Genomic DNA, 21588 nt, shown 5'->3' on the forward strand with positions numbered 1-21588 from the left:
CACTGTAAAGAAATTACAGGGCGCACACACTTCCTGTGTGCAAACTCCTCCCTGGGGTCTGCTCTGTCACATTTCTTCTTGAGTCCAATCATCTCATACGCATATATGACCAGGTTATAAATCACTCCTGGGTCCAAGGTCAATATGAGTGGCTTTACTCAGCAAGGAGGTCATCTGCTGCTTTGACGTTTCAGTTGCTCATTTGCTGGCGGAACTGCTCACTGGGGTGGAGGTGGGGAGCTTGTAAATGAGACATCACTATTGTGGTCAATGACCTGAAAATAAAGCAGATAAACAGTGCCAAATTTAAACAAGAAATATATATTAGGAAGTGTATTTTATTTGTATTTGTGTTTTTTGATGCAATGTGTGGATGGGATTAGCCAGAATCCCATCCACTTTGCAGGTAATGTGAAACTCAGTGTTTTTTGCCACGATAACATGGGGCCCCTGCCTCAATGACACAAATGCAGCCAGAAAATCCAGTTGTTTCATTCAAATTTTTTCTATCACATTGTACAGTTGTAGAAACTAAATTAATATAATATCGCACTACTAAGCCTAGTGGTAAGACTATATCTGGCCCCCGGGTCACACCGACCTCCATTATGATGATCAGGGGGCTTGTTCTAGTCAGAATCTCCACTCTTGTCTGGAAAAAAAATCATCCGCACTGCCTTCCCACCCATGTCTTATAAATTTCAGCTTGCTTTTCATGTCCTTTCCCAATTATTTGTACTTAAATTTTGTACCACACCCTCACCCCTCTAGCTTTGCCAGCCATGTGGCCAGTGCCATTTTCGCTAACCTTCATTGTAGACTCCTGTCCCCTCTCAAGTTTCACAATTACTTTTTATAAAGAACATATTATGTTACTTAGCGAGTTGTAGCCACGCCAGATTGATATTTGGTAGCCATACACAGCTGTTGTGGTTGTCAAACACATTGGTGGGTACGCTGCACTTGCCACAAATTTCCTTGTTGCGCCTCTCGTTTTATTTTCTTTAGAAACGTGTGCAAATAACCAATAGCCATTCACTTGTTCCCAGTTGTTAATGGCAGTCGGTGAAGTTTTCCATTGCATGGCTAAAGACTTTATTCGCTCCAGCTATTGACTATAAAAAAAAAAAAAAAAAATTAAAATAATTTCCTTCAATCCATTCCATGGATTTCAGCTTTTACCCATGGAAACATTTCAAAACAAATACAAAATATATTTCCCATTTCATACTCAGACTGTGTGATAGAACAGAAAAATTTGATATAATGTCTGAACTTTGTTCTTATGCTATAATGACTCCTTAGTGAAGTTTCTTGACCTGGTTGTAACTTGTAGAGAATAAACAGTCCCTATTTTGTGTCACTAGGATTCGCCGGCGTTGTCTGTTATGAATGTATGTGAATGAAACCTTAGGCCTCGTTCACACGGGGTACGGGACAGTATATTTTGGTCCTTATTCGGATGCGGGAAGCCGCATCAGATTTGGACCAAAATGCGACTGTTGCGGCTCCCGCAACAAATGAATGTGCCTAGTTCCCTCCGTTGCTGTGATGAGGCGGACGCTGGGGCTGACTCGGCTGCGGAATCCGCCTGAAGAAAGGGCAGCTCGCTTCTTTTTACCGTGAGCCAGAACATACTGCTCACGGTAAAAAGGAAGGTAGCGGTCTACATAGACCTCTATTGTGAGGGGGTGGATTCGGCGTCAGATTCCACCCCCTCTTGCCCCATGTGAACGAGCCCTTAAAGGGGAACAATTAAAAGTTAAACTTTTTTTTGCATATATTAATAGTTAAAAATGTTGCAGAACCTTAAAGCTTATTGGTGACAGTCTGTTGTCTTGATAAGTTGTCTATAGATACGACCATGAATGCAGAAACTTTCTTTGATCTGGGACTTGTCAGACACCCAGACATGCTTTCCTTAGAGTTTTCTAAAACTCCGTAAAATTATTTATATTTGCAAAATTATGTTCATGGGAAAAGCCCTGCTATGATCCATAGGTGAGGTGTTCTCAGACTTTCTGCAGATAAGTGTACAAGCAAAGTCAGGAACCCGAGAATTCCTGTCATGTTGTAATGTGCAGTCACTGAGAGTATTGTATTGCTGTGCAGTGTTTCTACTGCTGCAGAGCCGTTGCGTGCAAACACTAACTTTAGCTTGTACTTCCGCTGCGTATCTGGACAGATTTAAATCCCAGCTGAGGTCGGGGCTGCTTTGATGTGTGCAGTCCCCCGGTGACCTTGAAGGACTATTCTTCCCCGAATAATAACTGACAAATGTACTGTAAAAGGGCCGACATCTACACATGTTTCTTCTGCATTCAGGGTGACCTGGTGTTTTGATGTCTAGTGAAGCAGAGTGTTGCATGGCCTATGTGATTGCCATTGTGCAGCCTAGATAAAAGCAACAAAGCACATGGGCGAGATCAAGTTTCTCAGAACGGATCCTTGCCTAGACCATTAACTCTTACTGTGAACGCCTTAACTACCTTTCCATGACTTATTTCTTCAATAAGGTGGATTGAGATATACAATACAGGTGCTAACCTGAAACGAAAAAAAAAGCAGGCATAGATTACTGATATACAGCAATGTCAGTAATGTATAGGTACATGGTCTGAGTTAGGAATCCTTTAAGCCCAAGTCTATCTCTTATATGGCCATATTGTACCCGTGTATAACAGTCTGTGTACCAGAAGTACTGCTCAGACCCCCTGAACTAACAGAGTACCAGGGGGAACTAGGAATTAGTCTGTAGTTCTGTAAGTTCAATGTAACAGTCTGCAGCTTTACGTCCAGAATACGGAATGTAAAACACTGATAGAATACAATATTTCCGTGTAAATGAAGCTTGATTCTCTCTGTAAGAATCACATAAATGTGACTGATGGATGTAATTTATTTATTTATTTTTATACATTTTTCTTCTCCACAACATTGACTTGTATTTTAGGCACTTGCTTTGTTTGAGTGTTTGTCTTGCCAAACACATTGTTCTCAAAGCCACAGAAGTCTGGCTAGCAGGTGAAGTTGTTCAGATTTGGTGACTGTATTTGTTCTATAAAATTACCGCATTGAATTCATTGGCATTAGATGAACGTTAGTCAAAATGTATTCGGCTGACAGCTATACCTCACGCGCACACATGCCAGATACTTGGTGAAGTCAGGTGCTCCCACATAAACATTAAAGGGGTTATCCACATCTTAAAATTGATAGCCTCTCTGTAAGGGCTAGTTCACACGGGGCTCCCCGCGTGAACACGTTCCGTCGCAGCTTTGCACTCCGGATTAGGCTCAAATGAATGGGCCTAGTCTGGACGGTGGTGTCGCAAGGAGGACGATGCCACCGAATCAGCCAAGGAATCCACCTGAAGAAAGGGCAGCTCGCTTCTTTTTTCCGTGAACGGGAACAAACCGCTCACAGAAAAAGGACATGACTGGCTCCCATTGATTTCAATGTGAGGCGGCAGGATTTTGACGTGGACTCCGTTTCAAAATCCTGACCATTTTGCCCTGTGTGAACTAGCCATTGGACATCCTGAACCAGATCAGCTGGTTCTAGAGGGTGGAATTGCAAATTTAAAGGGGTTGTCAAGTTTAATCAAATAAATGTTGTCTGTGTAATGAAAAGTGATACTATTCTCCAATATTCTTTCTGTATCACAGTTTCTAGATCTCTACTTGCTGTCATTCCTTATTTCCAGTGGATAAAAATCAATCTCTGGTCATGCAAAGAACAAACAGGTGCAGAATCATCAGAAGGCTCTGGCCTCTTAATAAAACATCGGCAGTAATGGAACTGGATCTGGAAATTTCCACATGTCGAATGTTCACAAAGAGAGCGAACAAGTAGCAAAGAGGAGACATGGCACGTTTTGGTGCAAGAAAGGGCGCCATATACACCAGAGAGTGGAGGTTGATAATTCCCCCCCCCCATAAAGTTCAAGCAACATCCTTCCTTCCATCCTTGGCTTTTTAGCTGAGTAATGTGTCTTATTTGGCCGAGGATAGATGGGGTGGAAAGGGAGGGTTAATACCGGCCAGGAAAGGTTTTCGTTATTGGATGTGTAAGACTGATTTAAATTGTTCTAAGTGAATCAGCACAAAATCACTTGCTTTAATGGTGACGTTTTATCTTTACGATCTATTTTTTCCTTCCCCTTTATCTTCACAAGCTTCCCAAAAGAGATCCTTCTAAGTATGAGTAGCCTGTAAAGAATTTCCTTCTAAATGCAGCGCTTCAACAAGATTATAGTCTGTGTCTTGGCAATTACACCAAGGTCCATGTTTCTTCTCATGTGAGGCAGTTATTGCAGTATTACTGATGCTATTAGAGTACCAGACTCCGAGAACTCGATGTCTCTTTCAGCCCACGTGCACTAGCTAATTTTCTGCCATTAAAGCCAAGCTAGACATGATTTAACAAGAAGGTGCCATCAGGTTGGGTCAGCGCTTAAGCTCAGTCAGTCTCCAGTTTTTCATTTTAACGAGACTGCCTTCTTAATGTCGTATATTTATTACAGTGCGTCTTCTGCCGCAACTTGCCCCTAAAGGAATCATTTTTGTAATGGGCCTACAAAGCATGTTGCCAATGCTGGCTGGTAATGGCGTGTCGTTACGAGATATACAGCCCACTAACAAACCCATAAAAAAGTCCATAAAACAGACATTAGCACACTCACTGAAGTCTTCCTGGTCAGTTACGTTGAAATACAAGCGGAGCTTACAGACTGACTGCTACGTTCAAGCTGTTATAGGGGCCTGTCATCGGAAAATAAAGGATTTACAGCGCCATTTAAAAGTCAATGATCTATTCCCAGTGCAGAGCTTTGCTTGATTCTTGGAAAGTGTCCAATACGAGAACACGTCTAAATGGCTCTTGTCTGAATCGACTTGGTTTTGATAGAAATTCCTTGTTTTTCTGTTTAAAAACGCTGCTGACACCCAACAGCCGAATCATTTCTCTTCTCTTATTACTGCTAATGCAAGTCACCTCTCGTGGCCTTTCCTGTGTGACTCGATATCCTTCCCCTGACCACATTCTCCATTTCTCTATCACCTCTTTAAAGTGTCTGTCTCCTTCCACCAGGATTATGAGCCGTTTCCACTCTCGGCTTTGCCCCCTTATCACCACCAAATATTTTAATGAGGCATCCAGGAGTAAATGCTTAGAGATTTGGACTTGTTTATGACCCATCCTCTTGATCCCCTTGCAGATGGCTTACAATTGAAGAATGAGTATGAAAGATCTGATAACAGGCAATAGGGTTGGACAATATTGGCTTTTTTTTTACGTTTATGATCAATATGGACATTCTAATTTTTTCCCACTTGTTTTTGATTAAATAAAGTAAAATAAGTTCATTTAGGGGGCGTTCACACTACCGTCAGTGTCCGACAGGTAGTGTCCGCTCCTAGTGTCCGTTCAAAATCTCGCGCGGACACTAGCTGTGTCCGTGACACTTTTCATTCATTTAAATGGCGATCGGGTGCGTTCTTTTGCACTCCGTGCCCTTCCTTCACTGTCCGCATGTAAAGATGTCTGACTTTTCAAGCGGACAGAAAAAACTTACATGTTGGGTTTTTCTGTCCGCTTGAAAAGTCGGACATCTTTACAAACGGACAGTGAAGGAAGGGCACGGAGTGCAAAAGAACGCACCCGATCGCCATTTAAATGAATGAAAAGTGTCACAGACACAGCTAGTGTCCGCTCCTAATGTCCGTGCCAGATTTTGAACGGCCACTAGGAGCGGACACTACCTGTCTGACACTGACGGTAGTGTGAACGCCCCCTTAGCCGTCACAGTGAGGATGAGTTGGGTAGATCTGATGAAGGATCCTTGTCTTACCACCCAACTGGTGACTGCAATGAATAAACTATTGATTATAGCTTACAATGGAGGGACAAAGCCTGTAAGGCTCTATCAGATCCCGAGGTGGGGCTAAAATGGATTTTGTGAATCTGATGAAAATCAGAAAATGGTGAATTAAAGAAATTTGATTCCTTCGCCGGCCCTACCAGGCAGCTCTGTGCTTGTAGTCTTCATGTCTTGGGTAGAAGACGTTGGCATGAGTAGAGATGCTATGGAATGGGCCAAAGGCAATGATTGCTCAATAATGATTATTCATTGTCTAATCCGTATATGTCGTGTCTCTTTTGTGGGGTTTAATGGGTGGGCACTCACCAAACATTCTCCAAAGGACGACAGTCGTCTTCTCTTTTCTCTAAAACATATCCTTTTATTAGGTGCATAAGTAAAAGAAATCCAAAGGGAGGGAGTGATAGCACAATTGGCAAAAAAGAGGCAACAGCCGTTTCGCGTTCACAGTCACGCTTCTTCAAGCCTAAGGTGCAATGACTGCACCTTAGGCTTGAAGAAGCGTGACTGTGAACGCGAAACGGCTGTTGCCTCTTTTTTGCCAATTGTGCTATCACTCCCTCCCTTTGGATTTCTTTTACTTATGCACCTAATAAAAGGATATGTTTTAGAGAAAAGAGAAGACGACTGTCGTCCTTTGGAGAATGTTTGGTGAGTGCCCACCCATTACTGCTCTTTTTTGTTCTATCACCTGTTCAGCTTTTTTCCGGGTAGTTGTGCACCTCCATCGTTTTCCTTGGCTCTTTTATACTCCAAGGACTTTAGCTGATCTTCATTGCTTGTCCTGACTATACATTTCATTTGGAATTATAAGCTGTGCCATCTACAGTTCTCTATTTTTCTTTATAAGCTACTTTTGTGGGGTTTGCTTGTATTTTTTGGCACATCTTTATGTTTTATATGGATGTTTTCTGTATATAGAGGACTTTGAGTGGTCTCTCTCTTAGTGATATAAGGCCTTCTTCACATGGGGCACGGGACCGCATATTTTGATCCTGATTGTGATGCAGGAAGCCTCATCAGAATTGGACCAAAAAGCGACTGTCGTGGCTTCCCGCTCCGGAGTAGGCCCAAATGAATTGGCCTAGTCCAGAGGGTGCTGCCGCGAGGTGGAATCCGGGGCTGACTTGGAATCCGCCTGATGAAAGGGCAGCTTGCTTCTTTTTACCGTGATTGGGAACATATCGCTCACGGTAAAAAGGAAGCTAGCGTTCTACATAGATCTCTATTGTGAGGGGGTAGATTTGGCGTCAGAATCCGCCCCCTCTTGCCCTGTGTGAACGAACCCTAACAGACTGATATGTGTCATTGCATAAGAAAGCAGAGAAAGCAGGGTGTCAAAAGTTTCCTCCCAGCTTTCCACGAGCCCGGAACAGCGAATTCTGCAGCTGTGCTGCTGTGAGAGGTGTAAAGAGCCATAGTGTTCTTTGTGAATTGCTTTCTCAGAAACTAATTTAAAAATGGCTTCATCTTCTAACAACTTCACGTACTGTACTGTATAAGGACAAGGTTTCCCTTTTTGGGCAAGTATGTACTAGCGTGAACACATTAAAAATGACCTGGTCAGGCTCTGTTCACACCAGGGCTGTGGACTCAGAAGGATGATACAACTTCTTACATAGCTGAGGACAGACATGCAGTAACATTTTGTAATTCGTGAAAAAAAAATATAGATTGAATTCCTTTAAAAGTAATTTTCTGACAAACTATCTAATGATGCAATATCAAAAATTGTATAATATAATTAGAAATAATTCATCATTTGTGGCTGTTTATGTGAAAAGGGCCCACATTGTCGATATGGAGTTCTTGGTATCATTGTAACGGTTATGGTGTAACATTGTCCGAAACAGCAAAAAATTTTTTATTGAAAGCACAATTGACATATTTTTAAATAAAATTTTTGCATAAAACAAAATTGTGATTTTTTTTTTTACCCAAATATGTTTTGGACTATTTTCTCTATAATTAGTATCGACGATCTGGGCCCTTTTCACGTAAACAGCCACATTTTGTTTGTGTAGTCAGACGGTAACTTTGTTCCAACGCCACCCAAAACTGTTCCCGAGTCTGACTCCACAGCCCAGGTTCTCACTTTGTCATAGGAGCAGGAAAATAAAAATCGAGTACTGGATCCGTCATTGACCTCTACTGGGATCTGTAGAGTTACACCACACTCTATGCTATAACATGCTATTCATTCCCTCAAATATGGCAGAAACTCCAACAGAGACTCCTGTGTAAACCAAGCCTTAACCCTTAACTCCAGCCAGGATTGTATTTTAGGGGAAAGTCTGTGCCCTAGGGTTCCTATCATCAACCCTTTGTAATGGTTATTTTAATGGGGTTTGTTAGGGTAAAATATTGATGACTTATTCTAAGTTCATATCCTGAGTTCACGTTTCGGACCCCTACTCAATTTTAACATTCGACAGCAGGAGATTGTGTTACTTGGTAGGGCTGCAGTGATTGACACTGCCCAGACATTGTATTACAGCTTCAAATATAAGCCAGCCATCTTGGGGGAAGGGATGTTTACTAAGAAAGCAAACAGGTGGTAAAATTGGCTTGAAACTTCCTTCAGTATGTATTTATCTACCAAAGAATTAGTTTGGAAGTGTCAACTGTAAAGCAATAATCGTTCTCAGATAGAAAGATTCCTCCTACATAATGTGCGGCAGAATGTGGAATAGTTCCTTACACCTCCTGGTATCCCTTATATTGTAAAGGCAAATATGCAAGTCGTTTTTAGCCTACATATGACATTGAAATCCTTTATGTGATGGTCGCTATAGTCTACTCAGTTTATTTTCATAGCCAAATCTGACTCCTGAACATTCTTATGTACTACTAACTTCTGTTGTGACTATCAGGGCTCTGGAGTCAGAGTTGGGCCAATTTTGGATGTGGTAGTCGTCGTGGCACAGAAGGCGTTTTGCTTCTGTATAGCTTTGGAAATCCATGAAGACTCCAGGTCATAAACATTCTTATGTACTACTAACTTCTGTTGTGACTATCAGGGCTCTGGAGTCAGAGTTGGGCCAATTTTGGATGTGGTAGTCGTCGTGGCACGGAAGGCGTTTTGCTTCTGTATAGCTTTGGAAATCCATGAAGACTCCAGGTCATAAACATTCTTATGTACTACTAACTTCTGTTGTGACTATCAGGGCTCTGGAGTCAGAGTTGGGCCAATTTTGGATGTGGTAGTCGTCGTGGCACGGAAGGCGTTTTGCTTCTGTATAGCTTTGGAAATCCATGAAGACTCCAGGTCATAAAATCTACTGATGGGAAATCTGTTCTTCCAGTGGAAACCTCTGTGAACCACAAATCTGCAGTGTTGTATCTCTTCTTGCTGCCCCCTCAATGTCCGAGCCTCCATATATCTAATTACATTGACGTTTTACCATAGGCCTCCCCTGAATATGGCCAAGGAATGAATCCAATCAGCCGTCTGGCTCAAATCCAGCAGGCCAAGAAGGAGAAGGAACCTGAGTACGTATTGCTGTCAGAAAGAGGAATTCAACGTAGAAGAGAATTCATTATGCAGGTAATGTATCAGATTTACCTTCCTTTCTGCCTTTTTGCTTGTGAATGTTATTGCTGCGATATAGAATTAAGAATCTAATATTACACGGTCTCCTGGTTCTCTTGTCTATTCTTCAGTATAATAAGTCATTTAGTTATAATGACCAGTGTATAGTACATGACAAGAACCTTCATTGTCAAATACGCCACATGTAAATGCGGTTAGTGAAGAAATGTCTGTTTTACCACATGTTCTAACAATGATGTTCTTCCTATTCTTCAGAAATGACTCTTAGGTTTAGCGTTCCATTAAGACAGGATTAAGACCAAAGAATTAATGATAAATGGACACAAGGAAGAAAGTTCCCAATAGTGTGTGCCAGATTTTTCACATATAAAAAAAATACAATAATTTAATTATTGTGATCTTGGTGTATCCTTCGCCTTAAGCCCAGCATGCAAAGCCTCATGAGTAAAGAACATTAAAAATTTAGAATAATACTCCTCCAGATTTTTCCAAAGGAACACCAAGACCTAATTGTAAAAATTCTCAAAAATTATGAAGGGAACACAAAGGTCTTTTGTATTATAATATGTGTTGCATTAGCAAAATATCACAGTTTGATTTTTTATTATTATTATTATTATTATTATTGATTTTTTTATTTTTTTTAAATTACTTTTATTGAAATATTGCAGTTTCCACATTGACCACTAGAGCACACACCAGGCTTACACTTCCTGTTTTCTGCAGATTGCTTCTTGGCTTTGCTGCAAAGGTCGCAATTTACGGATTTCAATAAGCTATTTGATCATGGAAGGGGGTTAGTCCATTAACTTAATTTATTAAACAATTTCTTTGGCATACACACACTTTGTATTACAACATGACTATTATAAAATACTTCCATTTTCAACAATCTTGGGTCCCCATGGGATCCTCTTGCTTTCTTAGCTAAATGCACACAAGAGTGTGTATGGGTGTGGGAGAAAAAAATGGATGGCACTTGGATGTCTTCCATGTTCAGTCAGTGCTTTTTATAGAGTATGCATTTCAATGACTGAGCCCGAACGGCAGAACTGATAGGAATAGGACTTGTCCTGAATTTTGTGTCTGGACTCATGGGGCCCCCACATGGAGCTGATCATGTGTATGGGGACAAAAGAATGAGTAAGGCTAGGTTCACATCTGTGATCAGCGGAGAGAAAAGTCCTGCAAGGAGGATTTTACTCTTTGCCACTTTCAGTATCAAATTGGAAGAAACCCAGTGAACCACATGTTATGGGGTGTGTGGGTTTCCACAGGTAACTGCTTTTTAAGCGGAGTGCTTCTCCATCTTTCGGGTCCCCATGCAGACCCGAATGCTCGTGTGAACCTAGCATCAGTGTGTTGGACCAAGAAATATGGTGGTGTGCTTATAACCTTACTTACATCCACAATACCAAAGTTTATGCAAGCTCCTTCCAAAGTAGAAGCCACAGTGGGCTACACAAGACACTGAAATCATCATCATTGGCGTGGTCATTGGAAAGCATAATGAATGATCAATAGTGGCCCCAACTAAACCCTCAAGCAGATCCCTTTTGCATCCCCCCCATGAATTCAGGAGCAACACACACGGTTTACCGCCTAAAAGAAGAAGCTATTTGCATAGTTCATATACTCCAAGGTGCACATATGTAACTACGTATAACAAGGCACACCTTTTGGGCACTGGAATACATAAAGAAAGTCCAACAGTATAAACGTAAATCTTGTCTGTTTCCTTAAATTGACATATTGAATGGTATAAATATTGCAGATCTAATGGCTTTATTAGTAGGAAAATCCCTTTAACCACTCTCTATTCCCAGCAGAGATGGGAAAGCAGCTGTGATAATGACATGAAATACAATCTGCACAAATCCAGTAACACACCTATGACGTCACTGAACATTTTTATGTGGATTCAGACTATAAAGTGATGATAAAAGTGGAATTCTGCAGGATCACGGCAGACGTCACTAACAGTTCATCAATCTGAATGATGCAGATACATAGAAAAGTATTCGTTTGGGGACCTAGCCTCTTCCTGGGCACTTCCATGCTATGCCTTGCCTTGCAATGCTTATTTTGTAGACTTGTGAGGTTCTCAGTGTGTCGGCTAGATTCAGCTCTGCACTACTGAGACTCGGGATAGTTGATTCAGCTGTCTGATGAGTATTCCTGGGTCTAACCCAGAACGGAGTTAAAGCTGTGGTTGCGTCAGGCCACATGTACTGTCAATGTTGGAGCCCTCACCAGAGCAGCCTGCTGTCATGTGGTGGACTCACACCCACAGCTTGATGAATGCACCGGGCTTTTTTTTTTTTTTTTTTTTTCCTTAATTGTGCACTCGTATATGAACCAGTTTAACTTGGTTTGATGTGAAATTCTACAGCTGTTGCTTATTGGAACTGTCCAGCGCTCTCCTGTATTTTTTTTCTTCTGGTTATCTATTCATTTTATCATAATTTTTGCAGGTTAAGGTTGGGGAAGAGACAGCCACAGGAACCGGACCCAACAAGAAGACGGCAAAGCGCAATGCTGCAGAAGCCATGTTGCTGCAACTTGGCTATAAAGCGTCAACCCCTGTTGCAGAGAGCACTGCAAAGGTAGAAGCACATAGTTATCTGGTTTGGGAGAGAAGAACTAAACTAAACTTTGGCAGAAGGCTATTCTATTTTCAAAACGAATGTCCTATACATAGGGGACATTGATTTGACTTTGACAGGGGTCCAACTGTCTGGATCCCTGCAGATCAGCTGATTCCCTTATGCCAGCATGAGCAACAGTAGTCAGTATTACAGCCTGTGTCTCATTCAAGTCAATGGGACAGTCGCTGCAGTACTCACTATGGTTCCTATTAAAAATATGGCAAGTGTGCACTGCAACTCATGCTTGCTTGGGGAAGCAGGACATCAGTGATAGAGCCTACATCTGATTGAACATTGATGCCCCGCGGATAGGACATCCATTAATAAAAAACAAAAAAATCCTGATAACCCATTTAATAAATGTGGTGCACGGCATATAGTTTTTTGGGAGGTTTTGTGCACTATATCTGTGCGAGACCCATTTTTTCACTTTGCCTTGCACTTGTGCACTGCTTAGAGGAAAAAGTGTGTTGCTTACTTGTATGGCGCAAAATTCTAATAGTTGGTATAAACTTCCACTAGACAATGTAAGTAAATGTATCATTCAGCATCAGCCACTCTGATATATCAGGCATGTTTTGAGGTTGTCAATTTTGCACTGTATAAAAATTAGGATTAGAAAACCTGCCCCAAGTAAGGATGAGCAAACCATTTATAATTTGGGTTTGGATTCAACCCAAATTTTCCAAAAATTTCAGGTTTGACCTAAACCTGAAACTTTTGGGGTTCGCCACCCATAAATATGCTATTTTAATCCGGAGACTTGTATATGACACTTGTATAGACCCCAGACTGTTTGTGTTAGAGGACCACTGTAGCCAATCACAGGTTTCAGTGGTCACCTCTTCACATACGGTATGTCACATTGGTCATGTGCTGTTTGTGAAGAGGTCACCCTTGTGATCGGCTGCAGTGGTCTCCTAGCTCAAGCACATCATCATTGGTGATGTTAGCCACGGGCCAGTATAGGGAAGACTGGAGCTGCTTTTGCTGGAAAACTGTGGTCCATGGAGAGAAGAATAAAGTTTCTTTTTCATGGTCATGGCTCCCCCTGCTGCGCTATCAAACAATGAATTAAAAAAAAAAATTAAAACCCTAATGCTGTTTTAATTATATTATTAATAATAATATGATTTTACCAACTTTTTTTTCTTCTCTTGCAGCAAGGTGATGTTCAGGCCTGGGCAGAACAAGGTTCTGGGGCTTCTGATCAGTCCAGCAGTAAGTGTTCTCTTTTATTTGGGTTTGTAAAAATCAAAGTCATCTAATCTAGTCTACAAATTTTAAGATTGTATTGCTTACTTAAAGGGGTTTCTAGTGTTTGATGATGTCACAGATAGGGTTTCAACAGTTAAGAGCTCCCCTGTATGAGAGGACACAGAAAGCTGTGACCTTCATTCACACATTGGCTTAAAATCCAATGTGCCATTTCATGGCAGCCAATACATGTCTGACACTTGAATTTGCTGCAGGTGTAGAGCAGATCCAGACAAGAGCCAGCTCCATTGTCTTTCATTGGGGCTAACTCTGTGCACCTCCAAGAACTCCAGTTCTTAACACCGTATAATAGGCGCTGCTTTGCTGATTCCAGCACAGTTGGGATGTTTTCTCTAGCCCCCACCATTTCAGAGCCATCAATACTGTTAGTTTTCGTACCTGGTATTCTATTTCGGCTCTGTACTGTCAGGAGGGCGGTGTCAGACAGGAGCAGACAAGAGGTGTGATTCTGAGCGCTGACAATGGTTGCCTCTGATTGGAGCTCTGAATCACGCCCCCCTGCCTGACTCCGCCCTTCTGACATTGCAGAGCTTAAATAGCACATAAGGCTCCAAAACTAATTGCGCTTGTTACTCAGGAATGGTAGTGTTAGAGAGAAAATTCTAACTGCGGCACTGTCAGTGGAGAGGCCAAGAAGTGGAAGTGGTGAAAGGTCCTCTTTAAAAAAATAAATAAATAAATAAATAAAAAAAAATGTGTTGCCGATGCCCTAGTTTTGACGAGCACAATGGACCCATGAAATCAAATAATGAGTTATTATATGTCTGATATTGTGTGACTGGGTTTCATCTCTCTTCTACATCTTAATATTTAAGTATGTTTTCTACCAGTAGTGTGATGTTACATTGCTGCTCTTTAGTCCGTGTAGTTGTCAGGCCCGCATGTTCTCATTACCTAACTTGACTTTGGCCTTCTTGTATGCCAGATGGCCATAATGTTCTTATTCTGCCTCATTATGCTGGAATGTAAGAAAGTGTTACATAATGTAGAGAGCCATTGTGCCTGTGTAACATACATGGGATACAAAGCTATTGTACAGCATTAAGGAAGCTAAAAATTCTTTTTGTTGATCTGTATGTTTTACTCATGTCATTTAGGGACACAGAGCCAGCAATATAGAGGTCAGTGACCATTATGTTAGATCTGTCAGAAAACTTAGTTGGCTTTATATATGAAGAGGGTTTATCAGGATTAGGAAAAAAGGTCCGTTTTTTTTTTTTTTTTTTTCTTTTTCAGAAACATTACCACATGTGTCCATAGGCAATGTTGACTAGCTCATCCCTATTCAAGTGAATGAGTCTGAACTGCAAACCATGGAAAGACAGTGAGGCCTGGTTCACATCTGCATTCAGTATTCTGTTTGGGGAGTCTGCTTGGGGACCCCCGAACGGAATACCGAACGCATTGACATGCAGTGAGCTTATGAAAGCACACATACCCCATAGACTATAATGGGGTCCGTGTGTTTTCCGCGCAGTGTTCACACAAGCCATGCGGAGAGAATAGTACTTCATGAACTACTTTCCTCTCTGCATGACTTGTTCAGATACCGCATGGAAAACACCTGGACCCCATTATAGTCTATGCCATAGACTCTATGGGGTCCGTGTACTTTCATAACCTCACAGCTTGTCAATGCATTCGATATTCCACTTGGGGGGTGCTCATCTCTGGAGCGTTACTAAACTTTTTTTTGTTAAACTTGAGACTGAAGCATCAAATGTGGTTAGTGCGGGACTTAAGGCTGGGTTATGACCTAAATCAAAATTGCTATTAATTGGCATTTCACCTCAATTACGGTTAATGGCAGTTTAGGCCACGCCTTTTTTACAGTATGTCTGTCTTGTGCGAACCTCGAGAGTTTGTTCAGACCAAACACGTCTGAACCAGATGTCCTAGAATTATACCATATAATTAGCAGAAGCCCATGGGAGATGAGCAAACCTATAAAACAGAGTTACTTTCCTTCCTTCCCTGGGCGCCTTGTCTGGTCCCGGTACTCTACAGGCCTCTTCAATTCTCCTCAATTTTGTCTGGAACATCTGAGGCCTGTGACTGGACCTGAGCGGTCACATGAGACTTGTGTTTTTCCTCACAATGCCACGTGATATTTCCGATTCTTGACATCATTCAGGAGGCCTGAAGAGGACAAAGACCTGAGTTAACCAGACTAAAGTCTCTGCTAGTTCTCCTGGCAGAGGTTTAGTCACTCAATGAGAATGTCTTATTTGGTATTTTAGTTGTTTAGATTCCTACATCAGCCCAATGGTTGACATCTCTGAAGGCGCCTATTCACATTAAAAGTTGATTTTGTTGGGACTGGTCAGTTCTCTAATGAGCTTTAGGGGTTTGAGAAGGATTTGGATTTCAAGTTGGATTTCAACAAAACGGGGCTTTGTTCTTATGGTAGGTAAACCAGTAGTGTCCGGCATTGGGTTATTTCTCAATTATTTTCTAGAAGACAAACATGGATTTAAGGTCACAACAACATCTCAAAACACGTAAAGTACCCCTAGATAAAGTCCATTAGTATACGCATGTTCAAAACCATATAAAAGAACAAACCAAAGAAAATGGAATTGAAAATGCTCAAAATATAAAATGTAATTTATTAAATACACACAAATGACAAAACATGTTAGATTATAAAAGGTGACAAACCATAACCATACCATCAGGCAGCTATATGAGAACTATACAGCAAGGTAAGTATATAACAAAATAGGTAAAATGTATACAAATGACATCACAACGTAGAGGGGTAGGTTACACTAATCTATGCCTAAGTTTCCCCAAGTAACAAAGCATAAATTAAATTTTATATTTTGAGCATTTTCAATTCCATTTTCTTTGGTTTGTTCAATTATTCTCTAGCAGTCACATAGTGGATGAATGGAGTGGCAATATGCATGTATGACTTGCTCATCCATTCATTCACGAGGGATTATGGGACACTTTCTCGAGACCTGCAGGGGACCTCCACTGATCAGCAAGGTATGATCAACCCTGGTGTTTAATGGTGCATACATTTAACAGTTAATGTTCTGATACAGAAAAACCTTAAAAAGATTTACGGTCATCCTCTTACATATACATTATCCAAGTAAGTTTGTTAGTCAGAAGGATGAGACTAGACAGTTGCCTAAAGTCTATGGCCGTCCCCTGTCTGCAGGTAAGGTAGCCACACACTTCAGATAGGATATCTGTCTACAGCTGGGTTGTTGGCTCAGTGGGGATCTCCGAGTAAGACTCCTCTGGTGGTGACTTATCTCCAGCATGAACAGAAGGATCAGATATGTTGAAATTCCTTCTTTCTCCAGATATCGACTATCAGTCATGTATTAGGATGCCACTATACACATTAAATGGTTTATTCATCTGATGTGTAGCCACCTTTACATGCAGCGCTATCAGACCAATGATATCATTGTTAGTATATATTCGCGTTTTAATGGTGTTTTGGTCAACTTAAAAAATTTCCCAGTATGCTGCCATAAACGGGTGAAAAGGAATCTGAAAAAAATAATTATTTATATCTATCTTTATTTTTTTAATAAATGGGTATCGGGTATGTTAAAGTTTCTTGCGTTCTGTGAAGCCAGCAAATTGTGACAAGTAATGGGTCATTGTAAATGTGTATGTGCTTAGGAAGCAGAAGCATTATGCCCCCATTTTTGTAAAATTTCACGATGATTCCCAGTAGTCGTGGAGTAAAAGATCCCTGAAGTGTCGGTGAATCTCCATTACAGGATGGGATCTGGTTTGCCTTTGATATGCCATTGAAGCAGAATAGATAGCCAGATAATCCCCTCTCTGTAAGATTACATGTAGTCGTCTGCATTGCAGGGTGTGTGGTTGCATAATGGACACCAAATTGTGTTCACACCCTTTGATTTACTGCCCCCTCCCAGAGTGAAGATGTGTATTTGTACCCACAGGGGGTCAGATTTTGTTTTTTACTCTTTGATAGGCTTTCCAATGTTTTATCAGCTGAATATCTGCTGCATTGATCTGTGTGTGTTTGTGAAGGTGTTTCCTAAACTGTTCTAAATAGAAGCATCAGAATGAAATGTTCTTTGAAGGAAGCTTTTGTATTTTTAGGAACCCCTCATATATCTTCAGATGGGGTATCAAACAGGATTGTTATTTAGGAGCCTGATGATTATGTCGATCATTCGTTGATCTACTTTATACAAGAGAACTAAAGTAAGCAGGCCTTGACTATCCAACTGGAATGGATTCCAAAATATGGGGGGGGGGGGGGTTACCTGTAGCCATTTAATGAATAAGGGATTCTTTCTAACTAGATTCATTCGATCCCTAAGTGCCCCTTATAGTTTTGCAGTACAATTGTTGGGTTCCACCAACCTCCTGACTACCTGTCAAGTCCAACAAAAATACCAAGACATTGGACTGTAACTAAACTTGCCAATACTAGCATTATTGCATATACTTAAGACACATATGTAGAATTAGGTGATATTTAAGCCATAATTCAAAACTTTGCCTGTTGGGTGATATGTATATACAGTAAAGTTGACCTTTTTTGACTTCTCAAAATTTCCAATTAAAGGGACTTTCCGGGAGTTGCGTATTGATGACCTAGCCATATGATTTATCATCATTATGTGATCGTTGAGGGTCTTACGCCCAGTTTTATCAGAGATTAACCACTCAACGCATTAATGACATTTGGGTGGCGCTGCTTTCATTTTACTAAGGTTCAGTCCAATCCAAATAAATGAAGCTGAGCTGCTTGATATTCAGTGATGGGGCTGCCACATTCAGCTAATCTTTGCTGTCTCTTGAAGGAGCAGATGATGGGGGATCCCAGGTGTTTGGACCCCCACTATCACATATTAACTACTTATCCTAAGGATAGGTATTCAATATGTATCTCCTAGAAATCCCTTTAAGCTAAATATTTGTAAAAACCTAAAGCTCAGGCCCGATTCACATCTGCGCATGGGTTTCCGTGCGGAGAGTCCGCTTGGGCACTACCCGAATGGAAACCTAATCCACATAAAAAAGTGGTTTCATTAGGAATCCTGTGGACCCCATGGACTGTAATGGGGTCTGTGTGGTTTCTGCTTTGTTTCCGCACAAAAAAATGCAGAAAGAAAAATGCAGCTTGCAGGACTTTTCCCTACACATTTTCATGTGGGGAGAGGAAAGGAATCCCCAACGCAGATGTGAACAGGGCCTAATACATGTAATCTTTGAAGTCTCCACATAATGTCACCTCTGCTTGTGTCTTTTGGACAGGGTCCACTGCAAATGTCATTTTTATCCATGAGTACCAGACAGGGTCCATTTAACCATAGGGCAAATGGTGCACTGGTGCTGGGTTAGGGGGCCCTTTGCTGACCTGGATTGAGCACAACAGTCCCCCACCTGTTGTGTGCTGTCCCACTGTTCCGGGCCACAGACAGTGAAATGTGTCCTAGGGAGGCAGATAAAGTTGAATACAATGGATCTGTCCTCTCTGTGCTCCACCATTCAGGCTTTAGCTCATGATATCTGCAGCCAGGAGATGTGAGGAGTGCCAAGCCTTTGACATCACTATAGTCTGAGTCTGCATGAAGCACTGTGGTAATGGGGCGAGATGAGTAAAATGTATTATTTTTTTAAATGTGTATACATTATATATGTTGAGTCACTGAGGGGGCATTATGTGAGGGCCACTTGAGAGCATATTTCATTATAAGGGGCCCACCTTTGAAACCTTGATCAGGACCCTTTATAATATTAGAACTGCCATAGAACCTGGATGAACTGTTTAGTGGTTCTTGCCCTGATAGGAGATTGTGTGAACATGAGCACAGGGGACACTGGACCGTTGTCAGTCTGCCGGTACGTCCTGAAATAAATTAGTTATTTCTTGTTACATAACTCAGTCTGGGTGAGGCCACTTCTTCTTCTACTTTTTCTTTGTGCTTCTTAATTGGATTGCCAGACAGGACGTCTGTTGTCTGTAAGAATTATCTCCTCTGTGTTGACAATTTCTCTGCACCCCCACACGGGGATTTAGCACTCCTGTACCCTACAAGCCCCCTTATGTGTTTACCCAGACGCAGCACTGAACATACAGTTGTGTCTGTGCCTGTTAGTGCAGCTGAAAGTGGCTCAGTCCCATTCAAATAAAAGGTATATGCTATGTCTTGGTGAACATTATAGGCAGCGGCCCCTTCATGCATGTGTATGTGGGGTCTAGGGAGGTGCTGTTGGCGACTGAGAGAATACCTGACATTTGTGTAATGTGTATGGCCAGCTTTAGGATAGGGCGTCACTCTCTGAATGCACGACCTGGTGCACAGGTCACTATTATTGCCACCATTGTTAGGGCTAGTTCACACTGAGTTTTTTGCAGATGAATTTTGACGCAGAATCCACCTCCAAATCCGCCTTCAAAAATGGCTCTCATTGACTTTAATGGGAGCCACTCGCTTTTTTTCCCTGCTAGCTAGTAGTGGAAAAAAGAAGCGAGATTCCCTATCTTAATGCGAATTCCACGGCTTGGCACGCTCCTGTTTAGACCCATTCATTCATGCGCAGGATGCCGCGATGGAGGTTTCCCCGACCTTTTCCTCCATATGAACATTTCATTAGAGAGAGTCTGTCGGCTTTGAGTTCCTTCTAATACAGTAGGCGCCTTTATATAGAAGCAGTATACATGGCCATATACAGGTTCACTAGCAATTGTTCTTGCCTCAGATGAACCTGAACAATGGAGAGGCGGACCACTAAAGCAACAGTTACACATGGATATATTGGGTGTCCGTCATTTTAAAATCAAAAGTGATGGTGAAAAAAATCTGTCATGCAGGGCTTTTTATCTTCACCAATCTTCGGCAGACTCTGCTACTCCTGCACACGATGTAAACCTAGTGTTATGGATCTGAAATTCAGCCTCCATTATTTAGTTGGTTTGGGGCTACAAAGAAATGTACAGTACCTATTCCTATTAAAGGACCTTACATAGCATTATTATTGGTTAAAAGGCATTTTGGGCTTGACTCTCTCCTTTTTAATGTTGGTGCATTGTGCAAGTAGTATGCAAGCATCTCTCCCCGTGCAGCATGCCTGATTCACCAACAAGATGTCACAGCTATTGTCGCGTGTAGTATGGCTAGCTCCTATCCCATCTCCCCCATCCCTTATCACTTACCTATTTTGTGGCCTGATGCATGAAGCTTTATTAGCATGCTGGTGTAGGATATCTGCCTTTAGTCTGTCGTGCTTTGCAATGGTCACAGTCCTATGTATACTTGTGATGTAAAAACTATAAAAATAAATCCATTTTCAATGAAAAAGTGTGGGCTAGCAACAATTCCAGATCGAAGGTTTCCGATAGTTGGTACTACTAATAAATCTTTCTCTCTGTATGTGCAGCTATATTGTCTTCGTTTCACTCACTATTTTTGTTGGAGCCCATCATGATGGAGCAGCATTAAATTGTATGTGTGTAAATTGCAGTCTGTACTTTTTCTATATTACTTTTGTTATAACTAATCCTCATCTTTTACTAGTTCACAGGGCAGGTGGCCGCTCATAGGTCTGGTTTGTAACTTGTTAGCTTATGGGACATTGCCCAGCGTTCTTTTGGACTCTCCTATGTTGGTGGTCCTGTAGATTTCTATACCAAATGTTAACTAGAATGAGAATTGGAACCGCCCTTTATTTGGGCCTTTATTTCATAGTGGGCAGTAAAGTGAAATGAGCTAAAACGGCTTTTGTAGAAGGAATTTGACTTTCCTGAACAAGACGTGCTTTCAATTATACTTGTAATCTACTCGGGTTGTTGCACAACAATGCAGTCCACAGGATATACTTTTTTTTTTTTTTTTATTTGTTTAATCTATGTGAATTGTGTCCAAGTCCATGTCCTAGACATCAATTTGATGCTTGGGCGGATCACACGAAACCACGGAAAGTGCTTGAAGGCCAATGCCTAATGTTTGTTTTTGGTTATTAATACATCAAACAGACACACATCTGCTGCCTGGTATTGGTTTTTATAAAACACTTTACAGTGCGTACTATCAATCACATTTGCTCAGATGGAGAACGTTCATTCAGACCTATCACCCTCAGTCTCCCCGCTCGGCGCTGGCACGGCTCCATAGTAAATGACATGAATCAAGCACAGTGTAGACTCTTCTGAACGGTGCCATATAAACCAGCTTACAGAGCGAAAAGACTAAAGTAAAGCTCAAAATGTTTGTGCC

General features: G+C 41.4%; 1 protein-coding gene across 4 annotated transcripts in view; it reads left to right on the forward strand.

Annotated features, from left to right (window-relative positions):
- The window catches only part of STAU2 (staufen double-stranded RNA binding protein 2), a 186768-nt gene that overhangs the window by 86388 nt on the left and 78792 nt on the right, over window positions 1-21588 (forward strand). For all 4 annotated transcript variants that reach the window (XM_075270414.1, XM_075270416.1, XM_075270415.1 and 1 more), the window contains 3 exons: window positions 9291-9428; window positions 11909-12040; window positions 13246-13303. In XM_075270414.1, the coding sequence (XP_075126515.1) occupies window positions 9291-9428; window positions 11909-12040; window positions 13246-13303 (328 nt within the window). The remainder of the gene's footprint in view (window positions 1-9290; window positions 9429-11908; window positions 12041-13245; window positions 13304-21588) is intronic.

Source organism: Leptodactylus fuscus, chromosome 4, assembly GCF_031893055.1.
Source record: "Leptodactylus fuscus isolate aLepFus1 chromosome 4, aLepFus1.hap2, whole genome shotgun sequence".
Taxonomy (NCBI): Eukaryota; Metazoa; Chordata; class Amphibia; order Anura; family Leptodactylidae; genus Leptodactylus; species Leptodactylus fuscus.